This window comes from Pteropus alecto, unplaced genomic scaffold, assembly GCF_000325575.1.
Source record: "Pteropus alecto unplaced genomic scaffold, ASM32557v1 scaffold45, whole genome shotgun sequence".
Lineage (NCBI taxonomy): Eukaryota > Metazoa > Chordata > Mammalia > Chiroptera > Pteropodidae > Pteropus > Pteropus alecto.
Genome location: NW_006442491.1, coordinates 8,452,664 through 8,479,637, shown reverse-complemented (window position 1 = coordinate 8,479,637; position 26,974 = coordinate 8,452,664). Strand labels below are relative to the sequence as shown.

At 38.0% G+C, this 26,974-nt stretch overlaps 1 protein-coding gene across 6 annotated transcripts in view; it reads right to left on the bottom strand.

Annotated features, from left to right (window-relative positions):
• The window catches only part of TASP1 (taspase 1), a 221,724-nt gene that overhangs the window by 35,674 nt on the left and 159,076 nt on the right, over positions 1–26,974 (bottom strand). For all 6 annotated transcript variants that reach the window (XR_003043153.1, XR_003043152.1, XM_015596858.2 and 3 more), the window contains one exon: positions 6,636–6,746. Coding sequence is in view for 4 of the 6 variants with exons in the window: in XM_015596858.2 (XP_015452344.1) it covers positions 6,636–6,746 (111 nt within the window). In the remaining 2 variants the exon portion in view is untranslated. The remainder of the gene's footprint in view (positions 1–6,635; positions 6,747–26,974) is intronic.

Below are 26,974 nucleotides of genomic sequence, written 5' to 3'. Positions count from 1 at the left end.
TTCTACTTCAGTCTTAGTGTCCCTCCACTCTAGGAGAAAGCCTTTAGTACTTATGCAAGGCTTTGCCTCCTAGTGACATTTAAATCACCACCTCCACCGATTAATATTAGAGCTGCAAGCTACCCCTTGTATGATGCTGTTTCCCTCACCTCCACCCCACCTCCAGAATACCTTTTTTTCTCTCAAAATGATTCAAATGTCATACTGTTTAAATTAAGTCAAACAAACTTTCCTTGCCAGGCTTCCAAGCAAGTTTTTTTTTTTCTATCCTAACGGTTTCTCTTTTCTGACCAGAGAAGCCCTCCGCCACCTCCACCTTTTTTAAAATGTTGTTCTCCAATTGTTAACAACCCCCAGCTGCACTGGCTCCCACATCCATTTAAAACCTCTCTGTCTGGCTTCACATCTCAGGCTTTCTTGCAAGGAAAACAGAACTCTAAAATCAGAACTGTCTTGGGCTGGGCAGTTGCCAAGTCAGCTGCTGCTCCTTAGCCTTGGATTGAATCGCTTACCCTAGGACATTTTGCACAGTATTTAAGTTACTCCTTATTGAATAAAGATAAGTTCATTTTTAAAAAAAAAAAAAAATGAGGAACTGTAAATAGAACAGGCTCCTCTTATCTCTGCGGATTTCCTCACCCCTGGTTGTTAGGTTCTTCATAATTCAATAGTGGGCTCCTAAGAGGATGCTTTACTGTCTTGACATGGAATCCTTAAGATTCATATAATGCCTGTCTCATTATGGCCATGAAGTAGCTCTGAGCTGGCTTGCTTCCCTGAAAAACTTTCAGCACTGAACTATCTTGGGAGGGCTGTGGATGGAGTTCTAAGGCACCCCAGTTATACTAAGCCAAGAAAATAATTATCCTTTTTCCAACGCTCACTCTGATTTGTTCAGGACAAATGAAAGATGCTGACTGAAAAGGACTATGTGGGTCAAATAGTAATACAAGCCCCAAAGGACATTTCAATTCTCTTCCTGTTTTATCATTTTATTGTATTAGAAACTGCTGGAAATAGGGGCCACTGGCTGGGGCTTGGAAGTTCTCTACTGAAAAGAATTCAGTGAAACATGTTTTACTGAAACATGATTTCATTCATTCAACAAATATTTTTTTAGAATTTATTTCATGCTAGGGTGATCTCTACGCTTTGAGCAGATGGAATTGACTATAACATTTGTCAAAATGTTTTTTCTGACAGTTTTAGAACCACAGTAATAAGAATTACATAGTCACTTGAATCCTATTCATAAATCTTTGTATTCTTTATTTCAGATGGAAAACTTTGTGACCAAACAAACAAACTACATGGTTAGATTATAGCTAGGACTATACTTCTCATGATGGAGAAGAAAATTACAGATGAAAATTTATTTCCAGTTTTCAAAATGTATATTGGTGATAGTTAAGGGAAGAAAAGTTTTGTTTTAAAGCAAAGAAAACAGATTACAGTTAATCATAATCAGCATCTTTGTGTTTTAAAAGTGAAAACTAATTCTGCATTATATAAATCTCAGAGTATTTACCTAAACAGATTAATCAATTCAGTTGTTGAAGCTAAAATATCATGTCTGCCTTATTTATTTTGCCTCTAAGAATATATTACTTAATTTGCTTCTTTCCATCGGATCCTTAAGTAAGAATCAAAATGCCAGCCTATCTTTTAAGACTACAGTGAAGATGTAACAATCCCAAAGCATTGCTGAGGCACTAAAGAAATTTGCTCCCAACCATGACATTGGACCCTCCCGTAGAACAAAGTTTTAGTTATATTTTTAAGACAAGTTATTAACATCAGATGAACATCCATAAGTATCTCTTCCCACTACCAGCCTAATAACTAATTTGCCTTCCCTTTGAGGGTTATTTTTATGATTGTGTGAGCCCAGCAGAATGCCTAGTCATAAGTGCTCACAGTGGCATGTGCCATGAAATGGAAATAAGTGATATTGCTGGGGCCCCAAGAATGAAGCTCCTTTGAAGTGCATGTGTTTATATGTGCTCGCCAAATTTTTAATGCCAGTAAAACCAAAAGCGGTTTGGAATTTTAACTTTCAGTAAAATGACATTTTATCTTTTTAATGTTCTAGGAAGTATCAATGCAATCTAAAGTTTTTTTTATTTTTAAACCGTAGCTAGTTTTGGTAACAGTGACAAAAAGAGTACTGGATAAAGTACTTTGCCTGTTCTGAAAAGATGGGGGGGGGGGGGGGGGCGGGGAAATGACACATTTAAGTTCTAACGGCAACTAAAGAACAGTTTGATCTGATAGAGCAAAGTCTAAAATGATAAAGAGACTCATTATCCTTTCAGTTAATTATGTAAGAAACTGTAAAAATTCTCATAAAAGAAATCATATGACATACCGTTTATATAAAGTTCAGACAGGCCCACATGGGGGCTTCAAAGATATGGGTAATGGGCAATTTCTTAAGCTGGGTGGCAGGTTCACAGGTGTTCATTTTATTATTATCCTTTATAACTTACAAATATATTACATTCTTCTTTTAAAAATATATGAAACATTTCATAGTAAAGATAAAAAAAAAACGGGAAAAAAGGGGTGGCTGGACAATAAGAAGTAATATCATGTACAAAACTTAATTATCAGCATCACGAACATATTCCTAGATAGCGAAGAACCTGAAGTCATTCTCTAAGTAAGGTAAGGGTAACTTAATGGGGAAGTAACAATTACCATGTGCGCTCATCAGATGACCGCTCATCAGGCTCTGGCTGAACTGTGGGCCTCAAATCTATTTAGGATGAAGGATTCTGACACGGTCTTGGCATAAAGGCCACTGGCCAAACACACAGCATTTCAACCCCCTAAAAGCCCCTCTGCCTCCTATTCTGAATTGCTTAAGAGTTTCTTTAAATATATAGAGTCTGTTTCTCATTGATTCCCATGCTCACTGCTTCCTACTAATCACTCTAAGGCAGGAAACCCTGAACTTCACAAAGTCTGTCAGGCTCCCACCAGCAGAGTGAGGGCAGACTACAAGGGAAGAAATGTATCCATATAGTAACATTGGCCTTTTATGCCATATATTTGCATATATTCTAATTACTTGTATCAAATCACAAGCTTAAAATGGAAAAAAAAACCTCAGTTTTTCCACTGGAAGGCTTAATGTGTCTTTGTTTACACAATTATTAACCATACTATATACAGCGGCCTCAATAAAGCACTTCTGTAGAGGCCTGGAGAGCACATGTAATTGTGCATTAGCAGGTAAAAATATATTGGTTTTTTTCTCTAAAAGCAGAGAAAATTAATTCTTTTCAGCTGTTTCCTTCCAGGGACAAGCATTTGCTTTGCGTTAAAGCAAGTGATTTGTAGGCTGGGTTTCGCCAGCATCTCATGATCTGGGGAGTGGGAGGTGGTGGGATGGGTGTTGCAAACACATTCACATCCAAACTGTCCTGTACAAGGCTGTTTGTTGAGGCTGTCTTCTGCAATCCATTTAAACTGTCTCCAAACCTTCTTGTTCCTGGACACTTGTCATTAGCCAGCATTTCCTACCCATATTATTTGTTTTCAAGAGCATGCGAGGTTGTTTTATGTGACTTCGTTTTTCTAGAAGAGTGGTCGATTTCTTGAAAATTTTCTGCTGAATAATCAATAAGAAAATCCCAATAATTACTGGGAGCCTACTATAGAGGGTGAGTAGAAAGTAGAGATGACACAGTCCTTGTCCTCAAATGATTCACAATCTGGCAGTGTGAACCTCATAGGGAGTGGGATCTTCTAATAATCTGAAAGATATTTCAAACTGCTGTACCTTCCATGTGAGTCCCTAGGGCTCAAAGACCTGTGATCTATTCCTTTGAAACAACTAGGCTCAGAAAAAAAGGTTATGAAATGCTGGCCTAGAGGCAGGGACAGATACTTTTACACATGCCTAGGATGTGTCATGGCGAGTATTACAGGGATGCCAATTGCATGTTGCAAAAAGAGCACAAGGAAGAAACAAATTACCTGGGGGAAGGGATTCTGGAGGATTGCAAGAAGATTCTTATCTGTCCTAAGTCTTAGAGAAGGAATGTAATTGGCCCAGGACATTTTAAGCACAGGTAACAGTTATTGGGGAAAAAAAACATGACCTTTTGGAAGAAGACCAAGCAATTTGGAGTGGCCAGAACTTGGGCTTTGAAGATGAGTGGAGGAGAAGTAGTAGTAGTCAGAAATGACTGAAAGCGTGTTCTGAGGTCACATGAGGGGAGTGCATTTCCCATCAAGTTAAGTAGTTGCCATTCATCTTCTAGGGAAAAAAACAGCAGAGGTGAGTGAGTGAGTGAGTGAGTGAGTGAATGAGTGTGTATGTGTGTGTGTGTGTGTACCCTCACTGAAGAATTAAAATCTGGGAGCATGGGAGTGATAGTGAGAGATACATATTTTGCATTTATTTTAACATAAATAGAAAGTTACTCAACATTTAGCTTAGACATATAATAAACTAGTAACATACACTTATATGGCTCTTATTTTGATCACTGTCCCTTTGATCCTGAGATTGGCATGGCTCTCTAAGCCTCAGTTAGGTCAGGTTCTCCTTTCTGCCCTTTCTGATTTAAGGACAGTCTACTTCAATCCTGACTGCCTGTTTTTTAGCCCATAGATAGGCTTTCTATATAGAGAGAAGTCTGGTGGCAATATGAAAATGGGAGACAAATAGATGTGGGAAGGCTAAGGAGATAGTCTGGAAAAAAGTGATTAGGGTCTGCAAAGTAGGAGGGCACTGATCACATTTGTCCCAGAGCATCCAAAGAAGAGAACTAGGATCCAGTGATGCAAACTGAAGTCTGACAGTCTGAGCTGCTTGAAGATGCAGCAGAGCACCTTGATTTGTCACTGTAGATCATTACACAAACTAGAGGGCCATATGGCAGTGAGAGGGTTTAAAAGGTTTATTAGTTATCTATTGTTGCATAAATTACCACAAAATGTAGTGGTTTAAAACAACAAACATTATCTCAGTTTCTGTGGGTGAAGAATTAATAAATGGCTTATTCTTAAGACTGCATTTCTATACTACACCACCAAAAATACCTTACAATTTTCAAGATTAATTCAAATGGGCAAGAGTCTAGGATCGGTAAAAAACTAAGCCTCCATCCTAGGAACAGTCCATGAAGCAGTTTTAATAACTGCCCCCGACTTCCTGGTGCTAGGGGTTGTTCTGCGTTCTTTTGGAAGGCCCAGGTACATCCCCTGCATATAAAGGCTCTTCTGGCTTCTATAGAAAAAAAGTATTTTTTAGACTCATAAGAAATGCTCAGTCTTTCATTTTATAGACTCATAGAATCTCAAGATATGAAGAGACTTATAGCAATTCACGACAGTCATACAATACAGATCAGGCACCACCCACGCTTTCTATAAGGAAATTTATATAAAAGGTTGAACTACCACAACTCCTGTGGATCACGAATAGTGCTTATATAAGAAAACACTTAGAGAAGAATGGGTAAATACACACTGGTATATCCATAAAATGAAATACCATATAGAACAAAAATGAACAAACTACTGCCACACAGAACATAGATGAATCTAACAGGCTTAATGTTGACTGAAGACATCAGACACAAATAGTACATATTCTATGATTCCATTTATGTAAAATATAAAAGCAAGCAAAACGAATCATGGTGTTAGAAGTCAGCATAGTGGAAACTATGGAGGAGGTAAAGACTGGGAGGGACTGCAAGGGGGCTTTTGGGGTTGCAGGAAAGTTCTATTTTTTTTTTTTATCAGGGTGTTGATTACGTAGGTAGGTTTGGTTTGTTCAAATTCATCAAGCAGCTGCAGTTATGATTTGTGCACCTTTCTGAATGTATATACACTTCAATTAAAAAGTCAATTAAAGAAATAACATATATGGCTCCTTGCTAGTGTATGTGGCACCTTTATGCAGATTTTTTAAATGCCTTCTCCGGATGAATGAATTAGAAAAAGGCACCCCATGGACAGAGGTAGTCTCACAAGTTTGGGCCTTGGCAAATAGAGGACCGGCTGGTTTTTATTCCCATTGATAACACTTATCTAGACACAAAATCACACATCTGGATGGACATCTGCAAATCAACAAAACACTCATTTGATCCTTCCTCACCACAGCTTTATGAGGACATGGCAGACATCCTTATTCTACAGATGTGGAAGTGGCACTGGACAACAAGGAGCATGAAGGCGTCATAGCTAATGAGCGGTGGAGCCAGGATGGACTTCCAGGCCTCTAGCTCTTCAGATGGCTCTGATTCCTTTTTGGGAGGAGGGACAGGAAGAAGCTTTCTATGTTACTGTGTATATTGTTATGGGTCAACTCAAATGTTCTGTAGAAGAAGGCAAAGGATAAACACATGGTCCAATGTTCTTACTATTGGACTTTAGTGAAGGTCCTAGGTTCTAAGCCCATTTGAAAAATATGCTCTAAGTGTACGCTCAGAAGTAAACATTCATTTTTTAGATGTTTATCTATGCAAAAAGATCAGTAGAATAGAGAAGGTTAGAAATCAACAGAGCATCCTGGCCCTCCCATAGCTTATTGACTTAAGAATATAAATCTTTCCACGTCTTGAAAAAAATAAAAGAGAAAGACACACACACAATGTATATGCTCAGCTTACCTAGAAGTGTCTGCTTATTGTGAGAGGAGTCGGGCTCTGCAGAACATCTGCAAGATCGGAGAACAATCACTCCTCCAAGCACGCCATCTTCACTGGCCAGGAAGGGTGAACCTAGGCAGAAATGACTAGTGGTAATTGCTCAGTTAATTTTACGTTTTTCATTTTCAATCTTGATTTGACTACCAAAACAAAAACATGGTATGAATAGGATCTTGAATGATGCCCATTTCCTGACAATCACCATTGTTCGTACCTTGAGAGTAAAGGCGGGCTGATGCCTGAACAAGGGTTATTTGGCAAAGAGAGTACCAGATGCTGCCAAGAAGACCTGAGTGGGGGTGCACTGTGCATTACTACATTCAAAATGGAACTGAAAACACTACCAGATTAAAGAACCAAAGACAAATACAGGAAAAATGCTCAGCAACTCCCTTTGATCAGCTCTTAGGGGTCACTTGCCAGGCTCTCCCTGCTGTCAGGACATGCCACCAAAAGCTTTGATTTACCACCTTAAATTCAATTTTAAACAATAAGCCACAAACTTTATTACAAACATTAAAAATGCTCCTGATGGTTTACACAAATAAGGGTGAAACTGTATTTCTATTATGAGAGTCTCATGGTTATAAACGACTAGGCCTCTTTGAGATCTCACACACTGAACCACTGTGAGCATTTCAAGAACACATCTTAAAACCCCTCATTTTTCCTCCCCAAGGACATCTTCGAACATCTGGCGTAGCAAGTGAGCACATGAAGAACAAATGCAAAATTAACCCAAGCACTATCAAAGAAAGTAGTAAAAATAAAAACCAACCAAATTGGATTTGGGGGAGCTTCTGGTTAAGCTTAGTAGATTAAATGCATGTATTTATCTCCACTCCTTCCTCAAATCCCAGTTAGCTGAGGGGAAAAGAAAAAAAAATGGTATGGCCCCATAAGAACAGAGAAAAAGGCAGACAAGAAAAAAAAACTGACCTTTTAGAAAATGAAAAGAAAATGGACAAGTGGTTGCTCACCAACAGACCTGTGAAAGCTGAAACCTAAGCTTCCGGGGTGGTGGGGGGGGAGGGGGATTTGGTTTGAGTCAGTGGACGCCTATAAAAAACCAGACACTTTTGTTATAAAATCCAAAAGGGATCAGAAATTGTAGGTTTCAAGTTCTTCTGAAAGCAGGGGAGCAAGATGGGGATGAAATTAAGACAACCGGTGCCTAGTGTCCAAAAGGATCCTCTAGACCAGGGTTCAGTAAACTATGACCTATCTGGTCCACAGCCTGTTTTTGTACGGTCTACAAGCTAAGAATGTTTATTTTACATTTTAAGGGTTATTATTATTAATTTTTTTTTAAAAGAAGAGGATGAGAAGAATATGTTATAAAGATCATGTTATAGCCGGCAAAGTCTAAAATATTTACTTTTGGCCCTTTATATAGTTTGCCAACTCCTGATCTAGAGCCTCAGATTCCTGCCTAGAGAAGAAGGAAGCTACTACTTCCTAACCCTTAGAAACCAGGATATTTACTCTCTAGAGAGGTTGAACCAGAGGGAATTGAGAGTTGGGGGCATCGGGCTCTACCTAGGGCGGGCCGGGAGGCTCCATACTAAAAACAGAGGGTTGAAGTGGAAGTCTTTATGCCAGTGAGATAACAAGTTCCCTTCACCCACAGGCTCTCAGGATATAAGAAATCAGACAGATATCCTCCAAACAAGAAACTGAATAAATCCTTTTCCAGCCGCCCAAACAACGTAAGAATAGAGACCTACCTGAGAGACCCTAAAAAAAAAATGGCTTGTCCTTGCCATAGGTAAGGGCTTTCAGATGACAAGTGTAACTCATGCACAGGTTTTTTATTCAGCTTCTTAGTACTTAACTATTAAGAGTGCAGACAACCTAGGATCACTAGTCGTTTCAGTTAGGCCTCTCGGAAAGGCAGAGACCAAAACAAGTAAAAGAATGGCACAGGGATAACTGAGACAAATGCTTCAAGCAAAAAAAAAAAGGTAAAAAAGAGAATGAGAAGGAAAAAATGAGAGACAGAAAAACGAGGGGAAAAAAAACATATAAAGTCAGAAGGACAGGCCAGAAGGTCCAATATTTGAAAAACAGGAGTTTCAAAAAGGGAGAATAGAAGAAATGAAATGTAAAATAAATAAAAACATTTCCAAGAATTCAAGAATGAGTGCTCAGAATGAAAAGCCTTATCAACCTCCCAGCAAAACTCATTAAAAAAAAAAAAAAAAAGTGCCATGAAGATATATGACCGTGAAATATTAAAGTACTGAGGAAAAAGAAAAGTCTAAAAACTTCCAAATGGGAAGAAAAGATCATATGTAAAACAAGGGGATCATAATGACATCAGATCTCTCAACACATCACCAAAAACTAGAAGATTAGGAGGTACTGTCTTGAAAATGCTGACGGAAAATTAGGTCCAATTCTAGTTTGGAACTAATTTTCCCTCAGCATTTTGAAGACAAATTCTATATTAAACCAAAATATCAATCAAGTGTGAAAATAGAATAAAAGTCTACAAAGTCTCAAAGAATTCACCTCTCATGCATTCTTTCTCAGAAAGCTGTAGGAAAAATATGCCTTGGCAAAATGAAAAAGTAAGGTACATAATAAGAAAGAAAATAAGATCTGGAAACAGGAGATCCAAAACAAGAGAGGACAAAGGGATTCCCAGATGACACACAGCGACACAGCAGGCTTAGAGGGTCAACAGTCCAAAATGGAACAGGAGGCCAGAGCAGGCCAGAAAGATATTTCCAAGTGGTAAAAAAAATTAGAGAATACATGTTGGATTTGAAATTATTGAGAAGAAATATTTCAGATTTTGAGGGAAGTTTGAAAGTGAAAGAATGATTGGTTAAAAAAAAAAAAAATGCCACCCTAAGAAACAATGAGGTAAATAGGAAAAAAGAGAATTTGTACAAGAAAGGAAACAGAATCACAGTACACTGTGTAACTCAGATGTCAGATGTCATGAGAGGATAGAGGATCCTGTGGTATAGGTAGGTTTGGGGTTGGAAGAATAAAAAAAACTAGATCCTCAACTTCCCTGGTGTGAAGATGAAAATATCTAAATTCGATAGCCAAATAATACATAAAATTGAAAAACAAAGAAATAGTATAAGTATGTTATGTTGAAATATATAAGGTCTAGAAGAAACAGCTCAGAGTCAAAAGTAGTAGCCTCAGTGGAGAGGAAACTGGAGTGGGGATGGGGAGGAAGCTGTTCATTTTCATTATAAGCCTGGAGATTTTGTTTGTCTTTTTAAAACACATAAATGCATCACTTTGCAAAGAACAACAACACAATTTTAAACTGTGGAATTACAGTAAATCTCTTTATCCTGAGCCTCTTAGAGAAAGGAGAAAAGAGACAGAATTTACAGTCATTGAGAAACTACCCTGCATCAGGCCCTGGTTCATGCTTTCATGTTCTGTAGTTTAATTTTAAGAACTACACCCTGCCATGAGTTATTTTATTATCACTTTATCGATGAAGAACCTGAAGTTCAAAGAGGTTTAATGACTTGTCACAGCCATGCCACAGTTGAGCAGGGAGAGTGGGTCCCTCCCACATCCCTCTGAGCCCATGGATTTTGCTTTTTTTGCATCAATGCCTCTCAGTGAATGCGACACTCTGGATAAGGTCACATTCCAAGTGCCCACTCACCAGTCCTCAAACTCGGCAGCTCTAGAATTGTTCCTTTCCTCAGAAAATCTGAAAACTTCTCCTGGGTTCTGTATAGCTCATCCAATCTCAAAATCTCTCTATCTCTTCCCTTTCCAATGACTCAACACTTCACACCATGTCAAATTCTGTCAGTTCTCTCTAGCACTGTGCACTTGCACCTGCCTTGGCCCCTTTACTTCCACTGACAAGACTCTCAGCGCACTCTCATTGTGCTAAAAGCACTTCAGTGGGCTCCATTCTGGCCTACCTGCTCTGGTCATTCAAATCTCTAAATTAATTAATTCAATAAATATGTACCATGAGCCAGGACTCTTCTAGGTATTAGCTCTACAGCAGTGAACAAAATGAAGTCTCTGCTTACCTCTAGTTGAACAGGTTAGGGGACAAAGTAATAAACTCACAAGTCAATTAAAAAAAAAAAAATCCTGACAGCAGTAAGTACTGTGAAGAAAATGAGTCTTGGTAAATGCTGAAGCGGAGACTTGGGTAGGGACTACTTTCCATCAAGCGTCAGGGGAGGCACTTTTTGGTAAGGAGGCAACCATGTGAAGATCTGGGGAAAGAACATTCCAGGCAGATGAACCAAGCAAATGCAGAGGCTCTGAAGTGGGAAGAAGCCTGGGTGTTCAGAAAATACAAAGGAGGCTAGAGTGGTGAAAGCCAAATGAGAGAGGGGAAGAAAGGGTAGACCACGAGTTGAGAGAGAGGCAGGGTCGGTCAGGTCATGTAGGGTTGCACAAAGCTTTGTGGGTACAGCAAAGAGTTTGGATTTTACTCCAAGTGTGATAGAAAGATGATTCAGGGCTTTAACTAGGAAGTTGATCGTTTTTATTTGCACTTGTACAAGGTTATTCTGCTGTGTAGGATGGATTGGCAGGCAAGTGTGGAAGCAGCAAACCACCAAAGAAGCTGCTGTGGCAGCCTAGATGAAACATGACAGTGGCCTGTGAGAGGCTGGTGGCAGTGGAGACTCTCAGCAGAGTTTGGGTCTGGGATATATTCTCCACGTAGAACTCACAGGGTTGTTCACAGAATTGGTATGAGGGGCATGGGAAACAGGGTCATCGAAGTTTAATAAGAAATATGTACCCAAGCTATGATCACATCATTAAACCATTCAAAACCATCAATGGCTTGCGACTGCCCACCAATTGATGTCCCAGCTATCCTCTCCTTCCCCAACTTTATCTCCCTATTTATTTTTATACATCATATGCTCCAGCCCAATTGTACTTCCTATATCCCATTTCCCCAGGATCCTCCACTGCCCAGGTCTATGGTAGTGAACTGTCCTTCAGCTCCAGTGCCTTTATACAGACCGAAGCTCTATGAGATAAGAGTTTCTGATTCACCTCTAAATCCGCTTAGTGACTAACAAAGTGCTTTCACTTATTCACCACCTTTCCCATTCCCAACCCCAACACACACAAACACACACACACACACTCCTGCCACATGAGTGCTCTAAAAGGGGATGGAGTCCCCAGGGCACCATGAAAGCTTATTATCAGGACTCCTCATCCCTGGTATGAATTCATTCAATAATTTACTGAAACGAGGATTAAAGATATCTAAAGATTCCAAATTTTTCATGGAAAGCATTCAGATTTCCTATTTTTGCTATGATGGGAAAAAAAATACTGACTCAGGAGACTTTTTTTGAGTTTCAGTGTAGCAACTGTGTTCTTAAGCAAGATATATATATATTTTTAAATGCTTTAATTTCTTCAATTATAAATCAGATATCAAAAGAATCTTTCTGGGTTGTTGTGAAGATTGATTTTATATAATTTTATATATATGAACTTTGTCACCTTTAAGGTGCTGTTTAAACATTTGGTGGTAGTAACACTGATAGAATACACTTTATAGCATTTTGTTGGTTCTCAAAGATTATGACATTGAACAAACTCTATTAACGTATCTACCTGATTAACCTTCTACAATAGTTGGAACCAGTGCTCAACTGACACTCAGCAATTGGGTGGTGGTGGTAATAGAGTATCAATTTCTCAAGTTAAAATGTTAAACAGTCCCTGTAAAAAATGAAACACTATTTCTTATCCTTCCTAGTAAGAAAAGAAAAATCAACATGGAGTGACATGTTGAGCATCGTGCTAGTGCCTTCTATATCCATACAGAAAATTGGTGACAAAAATAAACAAAGACTACCCAAAGTTCTATTAATATATATGCAAGTAGTTGCATAAAATAAGTAAAGAAGATTAATAAAGAAATAATAAAAATTAAGCTTCATTCACCCTAATAAAATGCCCAGATTCTTCAAATACCCAAGTCTATAACTGCTATGGAATGAAATTATAATTACAGATGATAAGAGACACATTCACTGTGATCAAACTTGTATAATCTGAACATTCATTTAGGTTGCAAATCCAAATGATAAACAAATGAGACAACTACTTACTATATTTGTGCCGCAATCTTTAAGGATGAAGAATTTGAAGAAATTGAAGAGAATCACTATAAATATTAAAATAGAGAAGTCAAAGGGCATATTAATCCATGTTCTTGATTGCTAGTACCAGAATCCCAAGTAAAAACGATGATTGCTGGCTCATCAAATCTAAGAGAAAAAAATTCAAACTTCTGGAAGGGTAGGGATGTAATGAGATTCAGAAATAGCTGGAAATACCTTCCTCCATATGGATAAAAATGCCCATCAACAGTTCTAGAACTGAATACCTGGCAACTTAAACCAATAGTTTTAATATTTATTGGTTTTAACATTCTCAGGAGCCACCAATCAGACTCAGAAAAATAGAGAAATCTGAATGGCCTGGCTTTGGTCAGGAGGTAAGCCTAAAACAATCGACTGTGACCAAGAGGCCACGGAGTGGAGTCACAGATGGACAGACAAATTCACAAAACGCAAACGGATAGAACACTGGGCTATGGAACCAGGAAATCAAGGTTCCAGATTTGGTGAAGTCTACTTGAACTTAGACAAGCCACTTTACCTCTCTGAACTCTGCTTTCTTCTCTCATCTGAAAAATTAGGAGACTGGACTAATAATCTCTGATGTCTCTACCAGTTCTAACAGGCATAGTCCTAGGAGTACTGTCAGTTTTAGACATTCGTGTCTACCCATAAGCAGTGACCAGCCATTATCTGATGCCAGCAAGCCCAAACGTTAGAGCTCCTTTTGCAAGACCTGATATAATGCTTTCTCTCCAATGAGTGAGGACTTATCAAGAGAATGAATCTGTAGCCAGAAGGTATCTGCTAGTGTTCCATCTTCCCATTACATTTAACAAAGAACCTCTGTCTTTTAAATACATTTCTGTAATTTCTTTTTTCTTTTTAATATCTATATGCCAAATCATTTGAACGTCATTTTTTCTTGGAGAAATTACACATAAACTGAGAGAAAGAAACTGAGAGAAAGAGATGGTTAGGTGGTCAGGTGAGCAAGAAAATGAAGAACCAGAGAATAATTAATGTTTCCTATGAAAGCACATGCCTCTAACTCTAAAAGAACAATCAAGATTATAAATATTCTTTAAACATGGAAGCAGAATAACAGTTTATAGTACCTGGAAGACCAAGCATCTTTTCTCTAAAGATGCACTTAAGTTGGTTTACATATCTCTCATGGACATGAAGGAGAATGACATGAACACTACATGACATAATGAGAGGAGCCAATCACCAAGTTCAGAAGTGTTAGCTCATTAATAAAGTGCCACTAAATTGTCATGTAGGATGATGTCATCATCCTACTAGATGTATACTATTTAACTGCATTCTATCATTTCATGCTCCCAGAAAAATCCTAATGAAATAATTATTACTATATTCATTTGATAAATGAAAAACCAAAGGAAGGGAAGAAAGAAGCTGAGCACAGGGAGGTAAATGACAGGCCTACAGAAACATGAAGTAGAAGTGGGGAGCAGACAACAAAACCACTGAACCAGATTTTCTCACTACGAACCCTGAGAACTACATCTGCTCCTCAAAATCTCACTGCTACCATAGCCCATCAGTGTCATCATGTGTGGTTTTCTAGTAATAAACATAGTTTTAAAAACTCTAATTTAACTCTTTAAAGAGGAGAGTTGAGTGTGGCCAATAACCCCTTTGAAGTCCCTTATCTAACAAAATTTGAAAGACAAGAAAAGTTAACTTGTTTCAGAACAGAAAATTCCATTCCATTTTGTCAAAATAATCAGAACCTAAATATATCAGAGAGAAAGGCAATCTTTGGAAAAATTTTCTGACTTTTCCATAAAAATTAGAAATAGAAATCAAATTGAGGATTCTATTAAAGCCTCTGCTTCTTGGTTTAACCAATTATAGAATATATTCACCTGATACTGTTCTAGAAAAGAAATTTAAAAAAAAAAGTTTGACATAAGATCTCTATCTTCAAGGAACAATTCAGCTGAGAGGAAAAAAAAAAAAAGAAAAAAAAAACACTTTAAAAATCATGAAGTAATTCAAAAAGAATCAGGAAGTATCTTCTGAATATTCCAGCCCAGCATTCTATCTGAAAAGGGAAGGATCCAGGATTCCACAAATTCACCCTCAAGTGACACTGACAGGATGAGAAATGTGGATCCCTGACACAGGAAGCAAGTAAGAGTGGCCTACAGGGACCTTAAGACTCCCTGGAGAGGAATCCAAATGGGCCCAGTTTTCCAGCCTTGGTCCTGGCACTTCCTATGTTAACTTTAATAAGTAAGAAGAGGATTCTCTGCCCTCGGACCCTACTGAGTTCCCCAAGCTTCTTGGGAAGGCATAAAACACTTTTTCCCTCTAGTCACAGCTATCAGAACTTCTGTTTTCAGGAGTGTCACAAGGCAGAAGAGGACAAAATGGTGATAGTGGCAGAAAAAAAGGGGTCCAGACTAGGCAAACTGTCTTCATTGAGGGTACGGTAGGGTGGTGTAGATTCATACTTGCTTATTACTACTAGATTAGAAGCCATGAATTTGAGGACAACATTCATTCAACAAATATTCCATATTTTCTAAATATTCACTTAAAAATATTTAAGAATCAACCATGTCAAGTACTGTTTGGGGCCCTTGGCTATGGGGCCCTTGGCTAACAAAGATTAAAGTAAAATCTGTGTTCCTAAGTGCTATGGTCTGAATGTTTGTATCCTATCTAAATTCATATGTTGAAATTCTAATGCCCAGTGTAATGATATTAGGAGGTAGGGCCTTTAGGAGGTAATAAAGTCATGAGGGCAGTGTCCTCATTAATGAGATGAGTGCACTTATAAAAGAGGCCCAAGAAAGTTCTCTTGTTCTTTCTGCCATGCAAAGTTGCAAGGAGAAGTCTGCAACCCAGAAGAGGGTTCTTACCCAACCATGCTGGCACTCTAATCTTGAAATTTCAGCCTGTTGTTTACAAGCTATCCAGTCTGTGAGAAATAAATTTCTATTGTTTACAAGCCATGAAGTCTGTGATGTTTTGTTAAAGCACCCTAAGTGGGCAAGATGGTGGAGTAGGTAAATGCTGTGCTGGCCTCCTCTTACAACCACATCAAAATTACAGCTAAACTACACAGCGACCATCAATGAGACTTGCCTGAAGTCTAGCTGAGCAGAAGTTCTACAACTAAGGACATACAAAAGAAGCCACCTGGAGACTAGTAGGAGGGGTGGAGACTGAAATGAGCTGATTTCATATCTGTGATTGGCAGTTAAAATCAGGAGGATATCTCAGCTGTGGAGGTCCCCCCTCAGTAGCAAGGGGTCCCAGTCCCACACCAGGCCCCACAACCCAGAGTTCCAGTACCAGGAAGAGAAGTCCCCACAACTTCTGACTGTGAAAACCAGTAGAGATAGTGGCTGAGTGAGTCATAGGTGTTCCTCTTAAGGGACACGCGTGGGAACTTACTTGCTTACGAACTCACTCTGAGCTCCAGCGCTGAGTTAGCAGCTTGAAAGATGCCAGGAACATATTGGGAGGAACTGAATTGCTTCAGGGCGAGGGCTTCAGGGCAAGGGCAGCTTTCTCCCAGACTGAAGTGCTGGCAGAATCGATTGTCTCTTTGTTGAACCCTCCCCTATCCCAACTTGCAGACGCAGATGGCCACCATATCTGAGTCTCCATCAACTTAACTAACACTGGTCCCCCTTCCCTGGTGACTTCTGAGACCCTGCCCAACTCAACTCGTGGGCCTGCCTAAGCCACTTCCAGTGGCTTTTCCATACAAATGGCCTGTCTTGGATCATGCTACATACTTTCCTAAAATTCCTCAAAGGTTCATAAAACAAACAATCATAAAGCATCTGGCCTTGGCACGCCTGGCACCTCTTGCTGAGCAGCCTCAAGCCCAGAACTAGCGGCAGCTGGCCTCAGTTTCTGGCTTGGACTCTCAAGGCACATCCAAGCCCAGCACAGGTGGCAACCATCTGTAGATTGCTTGGTGGTTCATGCTAGGTGTTCCCTGGCAGGGCACAGGCTGCAGCTGAACTTGGCCTTCAGCAGGGACCCTCCCAAAAGGCCCTGGGTTGGCACACGTGGACTAAGCCAGAGCACCACCTAGGAAGGACCACATCTGAGGACGACACACTCACAGGGCAGACTGGGCAGGCAACAGAGCCCTGCTAAAGCAAATCCTGCTTCATAGGATTAGCCCCTGCACAACAGCTCCTCCACTTTAGTCACCAGCCAGTCCTCACAACCAATTAGCCTGAGAGTCAATCCCTCCCAGTGATGTACAAAAAGCAACCAAGGCTCAACAGAAAAGCACACACAACCCATACAGGGGACACACGTGGAGCACCCAGCTCAGGTAACCAGGGAGACTGTGCCATTGAGCCCCACAGTACACCTACTACATAAGGCCACTCTTCTAGGACTGGGACATAGTAGGCCTCCCTAATACATAGAAACAAATACAAGAAGGTAGCCAAAATGGGGATACAAATAAAACATGTCCCAAATGAAAGACAGAACGGAGCTCCAGAAAAATAATTAAACAAAATGGAGATGAACAATCTACCAGATGCAGAGTTCAAAACATTTGTTATAAGAATGCTCAATGATCTCAGCAAGAACTTCATAGTGAAAACTTTAACAAAGAGAAAATATGAAAATGGAGAAAGAAAACATAAAAAAGAAGCAGTGAGAAATGAAGAATACAATAACTAAAAAGAAGAATACATTTCAGGGAATCAACAGTAGATTAGATGAAGCAGAGGACTGAATCAAAATCAAGAATAGTTTAAGGGACCTCTGGGACAACATCCAATGTACCAACATTTGCATCATAGGGGAACCTGAAAGAGAAGAGAGAGACCAAGGAACTGAAAACCTATTTAAAGAAATAATGATGGAAAATTTCCCTAATCTGGCAAAGGAAATAGACATACAAGCCCAAGAAGCACAGAGAGTCCCAAACAAGATGAATACAAAGAGGCCCACACCAAGACACATCATCATTCAAATGCCAAATGTTAAAGACAAAGAGAGAATCCTAAAAGCAGCAAGAGAAAATCAATTAGTTATCTACACAGGAGCTCCCATAAGACTGTCAGGTGATATCTCCACAGAAACTTTGCAGGCCATAAGGGATTGGCACAAAATATTCAAAATGATGAAAAGCAAGGACCTACAACCAAGATTATTCTACCCAGCAAAACTGTCATTTAGAATCCAAGGACAGATAAAGAGGTTCCCAGACAAGGAAAAGCTAAAGGAGTTCATCACCATTAAATCAATATTATAAGAAATGTTAGACTTCTTTAAGAAGAAAAAAGGAAAAAAAATCAATAATACGAATAATAAGATGGCAATAACTACATATCTATCAACAATTACTTTAAATGTAAATGGATTAAATGTTCCAATCAAAAGATGGTGTGATCACTTCCTAAGTTGTATAAGTATCTAACCACTATTTTGTATACCTGAAACTAATATAATATTGTTTGCCAACTGTAATTGAGAAATTTAAAAACAAGATAGTGTGATCACTTCCTAAGCTGTATAAATAACTAACCACTATTTTGTATACCTGAAACTAATATAATATTGTTTGCCAACTGTAATTGAGAAATTTAAAAATTATCATAAATAAATAAATAAATAAATAAATAAATAAATAAAGACTAAGATATCAAGTCATCTATGATAATAAACAGATACAATTACTGCTAGAAAGGGAAATCAAATAAAGGAGATACCATGGTATGGAGAAAGATAGCAATCAGAGATAGATGGAGATAGATAGCTTTTCTGATGAAAGAGAAAAACCCAAGCAAATGAGAGAACAAAACAATACAGGTATCGGGGCCTTGGAACAACAAAGTTTCCAGCATAGTAAAGAAATATGTTCTCATATATTATCATGCCTAATAACCAGGATTGGTAGTCCTCATTTTAACTTAAGAAAAGAAAGAGTTGGTATTCAGCTGATTGTTAAAGGCTGATGTCCCCACTGGTTGTTAACTCTCTTGACTACTTCCTGACAAAAGGTATATTCACTATTGTACTTTTAAAAATACACTATGAAAACCACACATGCAGGTTTTAAATATTCAAAAAGAACAAAATAATATATAATGAAAGCATCTGTCACACTCCAGTTTCATTCCATATAGGTGAATACCATCAAGAGTTCTGTGTATATCTTTTCTGAAATTACCCATACTTAAACACACATCTTTTTTCAATTTTTTCATTCAACGAGACCATATTATACAAATGATTCTGTATCTGGCCTTCTAAATTCAATAATATGACCTGGTGAGCCTTCCATTTAAGCGAATAAACATTTAGCTCATCTTTAACTAGTTCCCTAGTGATAGGCATTTAGATGGCTTCCAGTTTTATTTGTTTGTTTTGCCATTACAAGTAACGTTACAGTGAACATCTGAATACATTTATCTTTTGCACAGGTATGGGTATATCTATAGGATGTTTCTAAATGTAGAGTTGATGGATCAATCAGCATACTCATTTACTTTGCTACAAATTCCCAAACTGCCTTCTAAAAAGATTTATACCCACAAAAAATAGAATTTGATAGCACCACTATCCTTATAACCTTAATAAAACTGTGCATTATCAAATTCATTGATTTCTACTAATTTGATAGATGAAAAATGATATCGCACTGTTATCTTGATTTATATTTTTTAAATTACGAATAGAGTTAAATATCTGTATGTTGACAAACCATTTGTATTTCTTTACCTGCAACTTACTTTCATAATTGTGGCATACTCAACTGGTTGCCTACCCATTATCCATTCTCCCTTCCTCCCTTACAAACAAATCTCTATTTTGTTTGGGACAGAAATGTCCTCAGCTTTCCAAACCCCTTTGCAGCTGGCAACCCACATGACAGAGTTCCTAGCAGAGTTTGTTAAAGGGCAGACTTGACTAACATGCATCTTACTGGCTGCCACTGGTTGCTGCAAACATAGTGCCTGGAGGTGAAGCAGCCATGTTGTGGCTATGAAGATTGAAGCCACCCACTAAAGACTGCCAAACAGAAAGAGTCTAGAACTCTAATGCACTTCAAGCCGCTGTGCCAGCTTTGGACTGCTTTCATGCTTCTTATAGGAGAAAGGAAAGTCCTCATTTTGTTAAACCTCTATAGCTGGGTTTCTCTCACATCAATCAAACCTAACCCCAAAATGAAAATTCCTTTTATCCATTTCTTTACTGGGTTCTTGTTTTTCTCCTTACTAATTCACTATACTCTTTACGTACTAAGAGAATAAGTCTGTGGTCATATGTTTTGCAGATATTTTTCCTAGTTTGTCATGTATCTTTTAATTTTGTCTATGCTTTTTTTTGGTAATAGATAAGTTTTTAATGCCTAGGTGGTCAAATTTATCAGTCTTTTTCCTTTAATGTTTCTGTGTTGGAAGTTCTACTGGAAAGGCCTCTGTGATGCAAAATTATGAAGATAAATTGTTCATGTTTTCTGTTAGTACTTTTATAATCTGTTTTTACATTTAAAACTGCAATCCTTCAGGAATTAATTCTGGTATGAGGACTACGGTGGAGACCTTGCTTTATTATTTTTTTTCTAAATGGTAAGCGAACTGCCTAACATAAATTTGTTGGAAAATTCACCTCTTACCTACTAGTTTGAAATGCATTTTTTATTACATATTACATTCCCATATGTATTTGCATTTATACCTAGATTATCTTGTTCTATTGATGAAACTATTCCCATAGATACCAAATGGCTTTAATTATTTTAGCTTTACAGTATATTCTCTGATTGTGCCAATTTCCTCTCATTATTCATTATTTTCACAATATTCTTTGTTACTTTCATGTGATTTTTCCATATGATTTTAAAAATAGGCTTGCTTAGTACTCTTGACTCCCACCGAAATTTTTGTATGAACGTAATTTAATAAAAATCGTGATTTTACTTAAGAGTCAGACTGCCCTGGTAAATTTTTCCCAGGAAAGCATAAAGATGGAATCAGTTATATTCTTGATACCTCCAAATGTTGTAGCCATGTAGATTTTTAAACAAGGGAATATGACATGTTGCCACTAAAATAAAAATTTGCAAGCACACCTATAGTTTTAAAAAATCAAATAAGTATCTTCATGGAATGTCTTCTGAGATGTAAACTTAGAATGAAAACCAAATGTTTTTCTTCATGGTCAGTTCTTCTGATCCATATTATCTGATTCACTACATGCCATAGCCACTATCCATAATATTTCTAAGTCAAGAAAATCATTCTCAGGAACCTTCAGCCTACTCCCACAAAACAGGATAAAAAAAAAAACAAAAAACAAAAAACTCTGAGTTTTAAAATGGTTTAGATGGCAAGTTGTCCGTGAGTGAGGTGAAAACACTGTGGACTGGCAAATTTTTAGGTCAACTAACAGTATATGAAAGTGTTTGAAACATAAAAAAAATTTCCTGGTGAATAAAGTTATTGCTATTGAGTTGATGTGATCGAATAATGCCGATTAGCACCTGGGAGGGGCGATGGAACAATCCCTGCACAAAGAACCTCAAAGGACATCCGACCTTAAGGAATATTAGATGCACTCATCTGTTGGGGCTGTTTTGAGCTGCACATTGCTGCTCAAAGAGTTTTCCCTTCTTCAAGTTGTTTCCTTATATATGCCATTTTGCCCTAAGAACAAACTTTTTCCACTTTTACTCTGTAAGGTCAGATCATGCTCATTGATTGTGCAGAAGCACATGACACTGAGGTTTACTATCATGCTTTTAATTCAGTTTAATGTAGCAATTCCTTGCTTTTATGTAAATAAATAGTTCTTATTGTGGCAAAATGGCTTCACATAGTCTCTGTCTGACAAGCCTGATAAAATGGTGTTCTATTGTGATATACTAAGAAATCATATTTGGGTCCTAATCCACAGTTCCTAGCCCACAGCTCCAAAATCCCTTGTGATTTCCTATGAGAGCTATAGAGGCATCTTTTTAAAAAAATAATATCCAGTTTTGTTCCCAGGTCCTAAAGTAGCCCCACAGCAATAAAAGTGAAATGGGAGTCTTTTCTTATTCATAACAAGTCTCTTTCAACCACACCTGAGTTTATGTAAACAAGGTGACTTTTGGAAAGCCCCTAAGTAACCTAAGGATGGTGGCTTGTAGCCAGGAAAATTGATCATGTGATTAGAGAGTAGGAACTTTCAGCCTCCCACCTTAGACCTCAAGGCAGAGAGAGAGATTAAAGCCTGAATTAATCACTAATAGTCAATCATTTAACCAATCATGCCAATGTAATGAAGCCTCACTAAAAATCTAAAGGACAGGGTTGGAAGAGCTTCTTGGGCAGTGACCATGGAGGTGTTGGGAGAGTGGCTCATGGGAGAAGGAATGAAAGCTCCATGCCCTTTGCCACAGAACTTTCCCTATGCATCTCTTCCATCTCGCTCTTCTTGAGTTATATCCTTTTGTAACAAACAAGTAATCTAGTAAGTAAACTGTTTTCCTGAGTTCTGTGAGCCACTCTAGCAAATTGATTGAACTCAAGCAGAGAGTCTCAAGAACCTCCAATTTATAGCTGTCCATCAGAAGAATAGGTAAAAACCTGGTCTTGTGATTGGCATCTGGAGTGGAAACAGTCTTGTGGGACGAGCCCTTAACCTCTAAGATCTGATGCCATCCCCAGGCAAATAGTGTCAGAATTGAGTTAAATCGTAGAACGTCTAACTGGTGTCTTGATAATCAAACAATTGCTTGGTGTGGGAACCACCCCCCCCCCTCATACACACACACATTTGGTGACCAAAAATGTCAGAAGTGAAAAACTGAGAGTAGAAGAGACATACAGGAGTATGGTTTTCCTTAGCAAATGATGACTGCTGATATAGTGGTCTCTATCAGGTTTCTGAATGCGTCAATCACTTTTTCTAAATTTGCTATTGTATGGAGAGGGTATATATATTATTATGAATGCATGTGTCAGTATTATTTTTCAGTGCTTGATATCACAATTCTAGATCTAGAAACACTGTACTGCTTACAATGTGAACTTTACATGAAGCTGTTTAATATCCATATATAGTGAGTTATTATATCCTGAACCTGTAACAGTGAGACAGCCATTAATGCAGGAGGATGTTTACACAGAGGACTAGACTGAGATTAGACACTGAATCAATGCAATAATATGTGGAGTATTGTATGTCACCTGAATGTACTTCTCTCTGTATTCCATTTTTATGAAGTCACTGTACTTATTGAATACCTGTTCTGTACTCACTATTCTCCCAAGCAACGTGGTACACACATACTAAAAAATAAATAAGTAAATAAAAGTTTTTGAAAAATTTATAACCCTGTTGGTAAGACACAATTTACTTATTAGATAAAAGTTACAGAACAGCATATAACATAGTTTATATATACAAATATTTATATTATACACATACTATAAACTTGTGTATGTATCCACTAGAATGTAGAATGTAAGGGCAACTACAACATCTTGTTTACCTCTCACTATCTAGAATAGTGTCTGACACATAACAGGTGATCAATAAATATTTGTTAAACAAATGAATAAATAGCCCAATAGTGGGCCTTGTGGTAAGTGTTTTAGGACTTAACATGGGCAAACTCACCTTATTAGGGAAAGGCCTCAGAGTGGAGCAAAGGGGAAAGTCTGCTCTTGGGTACGAGGTTGTACCGAGCAAGCTCTAGAATGAGCAGTCACAGCTCTTGTTTATTTGTAAAAGGTGAACCTTGAGAAGGATCACAGAGAAGAGTACAGAGTGCTCAGAATATGGCAGATACTTAATATCTGTTAGATGATCTGGACCTGGAAAAGGGTTAAAAGACTACTTGGCATTGGGTATGTAGAGGCATGGTGTTCCTGGCATAGGCAACCTAGGATAAGACACAAGAGTTTGGGCACAGAGGGCAGTTTTGTCCAGTCAAGAAGTTAAGGATTAATGAGAGGAGCCAAGAAGAGAAAAGACAGAATCTGGAGATCCAGGGATAGCAGTGTAGAGTATGTCTATGACTATGCAGTGAGAGAAATGACATAATGAACAGATCAGACTAAGTTGAAAAGATCAGAGGAGAATGGCAAGGAACCAGTGGTCTAGAACTGGTCAGTTTGCTAAAATGTGAATAGTATCAGAAGAAAAAGACCTGAGGGATCTTGTAGCAGAAGAAAAGGATGAGACGACAGCTATAAAAGATGGCAGTAAGTGATCCAGAAAGTCATGAAGGTGGTATCATTTCCATGATCTTCTGCTTAGCAAGTTGATGGCAATCGTCACAGTAACTAGGGACTTAACTTTCCAACAGAGCTCACAACATTTTTAATTGTTTCAAAAAGTCAAGCAAACATGGCTAGACCCAGAGCTCCCACAGTTCTTGACTTCTTGCTAGGAATGTCACACACATAAATTGAGTTAAGGAAAAAAAAAAAAAAAAGGCTATATACTGAAAGGAGAGGGGGAACATCAAAAAGGTGACTCATCATTTACAACAGTGTTTGTGTATCGCTGTTACTTTTCCTTTTTTATTCTATAACTATTAATTACATACTCAATGCTATTTTGGGTGCTGGGATTACATTAGTAACAAGACATATTTGGTAATAACTCACAGAGAGGTTACCTTTCGATGGGAGAGTCAAACAAGCAAATACACATATTTGTTATTTACGATTGTGACAGTTCCACAGAGGAAGCAAATGAGAGGCTGAGATGGAGAAGAATGGGGGCAGGCAGAACCCACAGATGACAGGCCTTTCCGAGCAGGTAACATTTTAATTTTGATGAAGAATATAGGACATGCCAATGTCCTGAGGTGTGAAAAGAACCTGGGAACCTAGAAAAACAAGACCAAAGAGGCCAGTGTAATAAGCAAGAAAAAAGAGTGACAAGGATCACAGAGACCATGAGGTAATATCTGTATTTTATTCCCTTTACCATGGATGACCATCAAAGGGATAGAAAGGGAATTGGAATAGGCTGCTATGTGGCGAACAGATGGAGTTGGGAGTAATTGTCAAAAAAGGCAGTAAGACTGTTGAGGAGGCTTCTCTGGTAGTCCAGGTGAGAGTTCCTCAGTGAGTGTGGAAAGATACCCCCATGTGCCCTGGATGGCATCCCCTACCGTGGGCCCAAGGAGGTGGCCTAGCATGGCCACCATTATGCAGAGTACATGCTGCAGCAGATGCTGCTTAGAGTAGAAGTGGGACAAAAAGAAATTCCACTGGGGACTGAAGGCAGGTGCTATGCCAAGAATTTGGGTCACTGCTCTGCATCAGGAAGTCCACCCACCAAACCAGAATGTGTGCAAGGGGTTACTTATCTCAACCTGTCATTTCAATCACATTATTTACATGTCCTCTCATCATCATGTAAAATTGGCTACAGTGCCTCCAGGAGTTAGAATTCTGGGCACAGAGAGGTCTACTGTTACCTGTAAAATTCTTTCTCTAGCTTCAAGGCTACAACTTCTTTCCCTTTGTTGGTCCATCATGGTCTTGCTCATCTCTGGAATTTCCTCCCTGTCCTAATTCAGTAGAGCTCTAATTTGTTAACCTTAGCATGATAGGCAGGATCTATTTTTTCAGCTTGTCATTCTTTACCAAATAAATCCCTGAACTTTTTTTTCACCTTCATTGTGGAATTTTAGCTGCCCTGTTTGATTTAATTGTGGATTTTTATAGCCTACACATGCCTACAAGACTTAAGCTGTGGGCAACCTTTTATTATGTCTAATAAAACAAAACAAAACAAAAAAGGAACCACAGAGATAAACCATAAATATCTTAAAAATTGGCTGATAGGCAGAAATGAGAGCCATGACTTTAAAATTTTTTAAAACAGTAGAGAGTGAGCCTTGTCATTACAGAAGAGCTAGAAAGAAAGCAGGGGTCATTTAAAAATGTTAGCTCCTCTCCTTTGTTTGCATTTGTAAAAGTATCTCTACTGGAATTAATATGACATCAACTGCATTGAAAGACCAAACTGTTGATTTGTCAGTTACCTTTGTTTTAATTTATAGAAGGATAGACTACCAAACTCAAGCAACTCTAAGGAAAAAATAATAAAACAAAATAAAGTAACAAAATAATATAAAACAAAATTTAAAAGCTTGTAATGAGAAAAAGGCCCAAACCAAAAGTGATACTAGTAGGAAAACACGAGCAATACAACCCACAGGAAAACTTATCCTTTTATCTATAATATATGAGAAGAGGGATATGTGAGTTATATAATTATGAAAAATTCCATCATTCAAGTAAATAAAATTTGAAAAACAGAATGGTGTACATATAACAAGAAGCTGCCATAGGAAATTATAAATCAATAAATAACCCTTTAGGCTCAAAAACAACTCATTTTATACAATTTTTATAAGAAAACTGAAACCATATTGTAGATCTACTTGAAGGTTTTAAATTAATATAAAATTAAATGAAGAAAAATATTTTACATGTTTTTGGTATGTATATATGTATAGATGAAGATAGAAAACTATCACAACTCCATAAATAGCCATTAATATCTGAGATAAAGCTGAAATGTCACTCTTAAGAATTCTGAGAACTCTATGATTAGCAAGTTTATCCAGATACACAGATACATACACAGAATTTTATAAAGAGAGTTTTTATGTTAATAAACTGAGATAAACACTGAAATGATACCCTAAGAATCTGGGATATTCCATATAAGCAAGGTTAATTTTAGACCTGTCTCCCAGAAAGGGATAATTACTAAAGAGCAAAAAGATACTCCACCCACAAAATTGTTGGAAACATAGAAATCAAGTGAAGTGCTGCTGTGAGACTCATAAAAAATTCTAAATTTGAAGAGGGGAGAGAGGGATGTTTTTATTTGCACGTTTTCAATTATGCAACTCCACCAAGAGAGACAGCTAAATATAGCCCAGTCGGTGGTGGCGCACCAAACCTTAATCTAGTGTGCAACCAAAAAGGTTAACATTAGAAATACCAGTCAATCCAAAACATTTCAAAACAGCACACTTATTTTAGAGCCATTTTTAATAAGAGCAAGATCTATGCAAACAGTTGAGTAAACAATGTTGTTTTGATGGTGAACACCATAAAGAAAAGAGGGGAGTGCTAGTAATTCAGATTTTTCATTTCATACTTAAGTTCATGCATCAATTTCTGGGCTAAAGAAAAGAAGAATCATTCA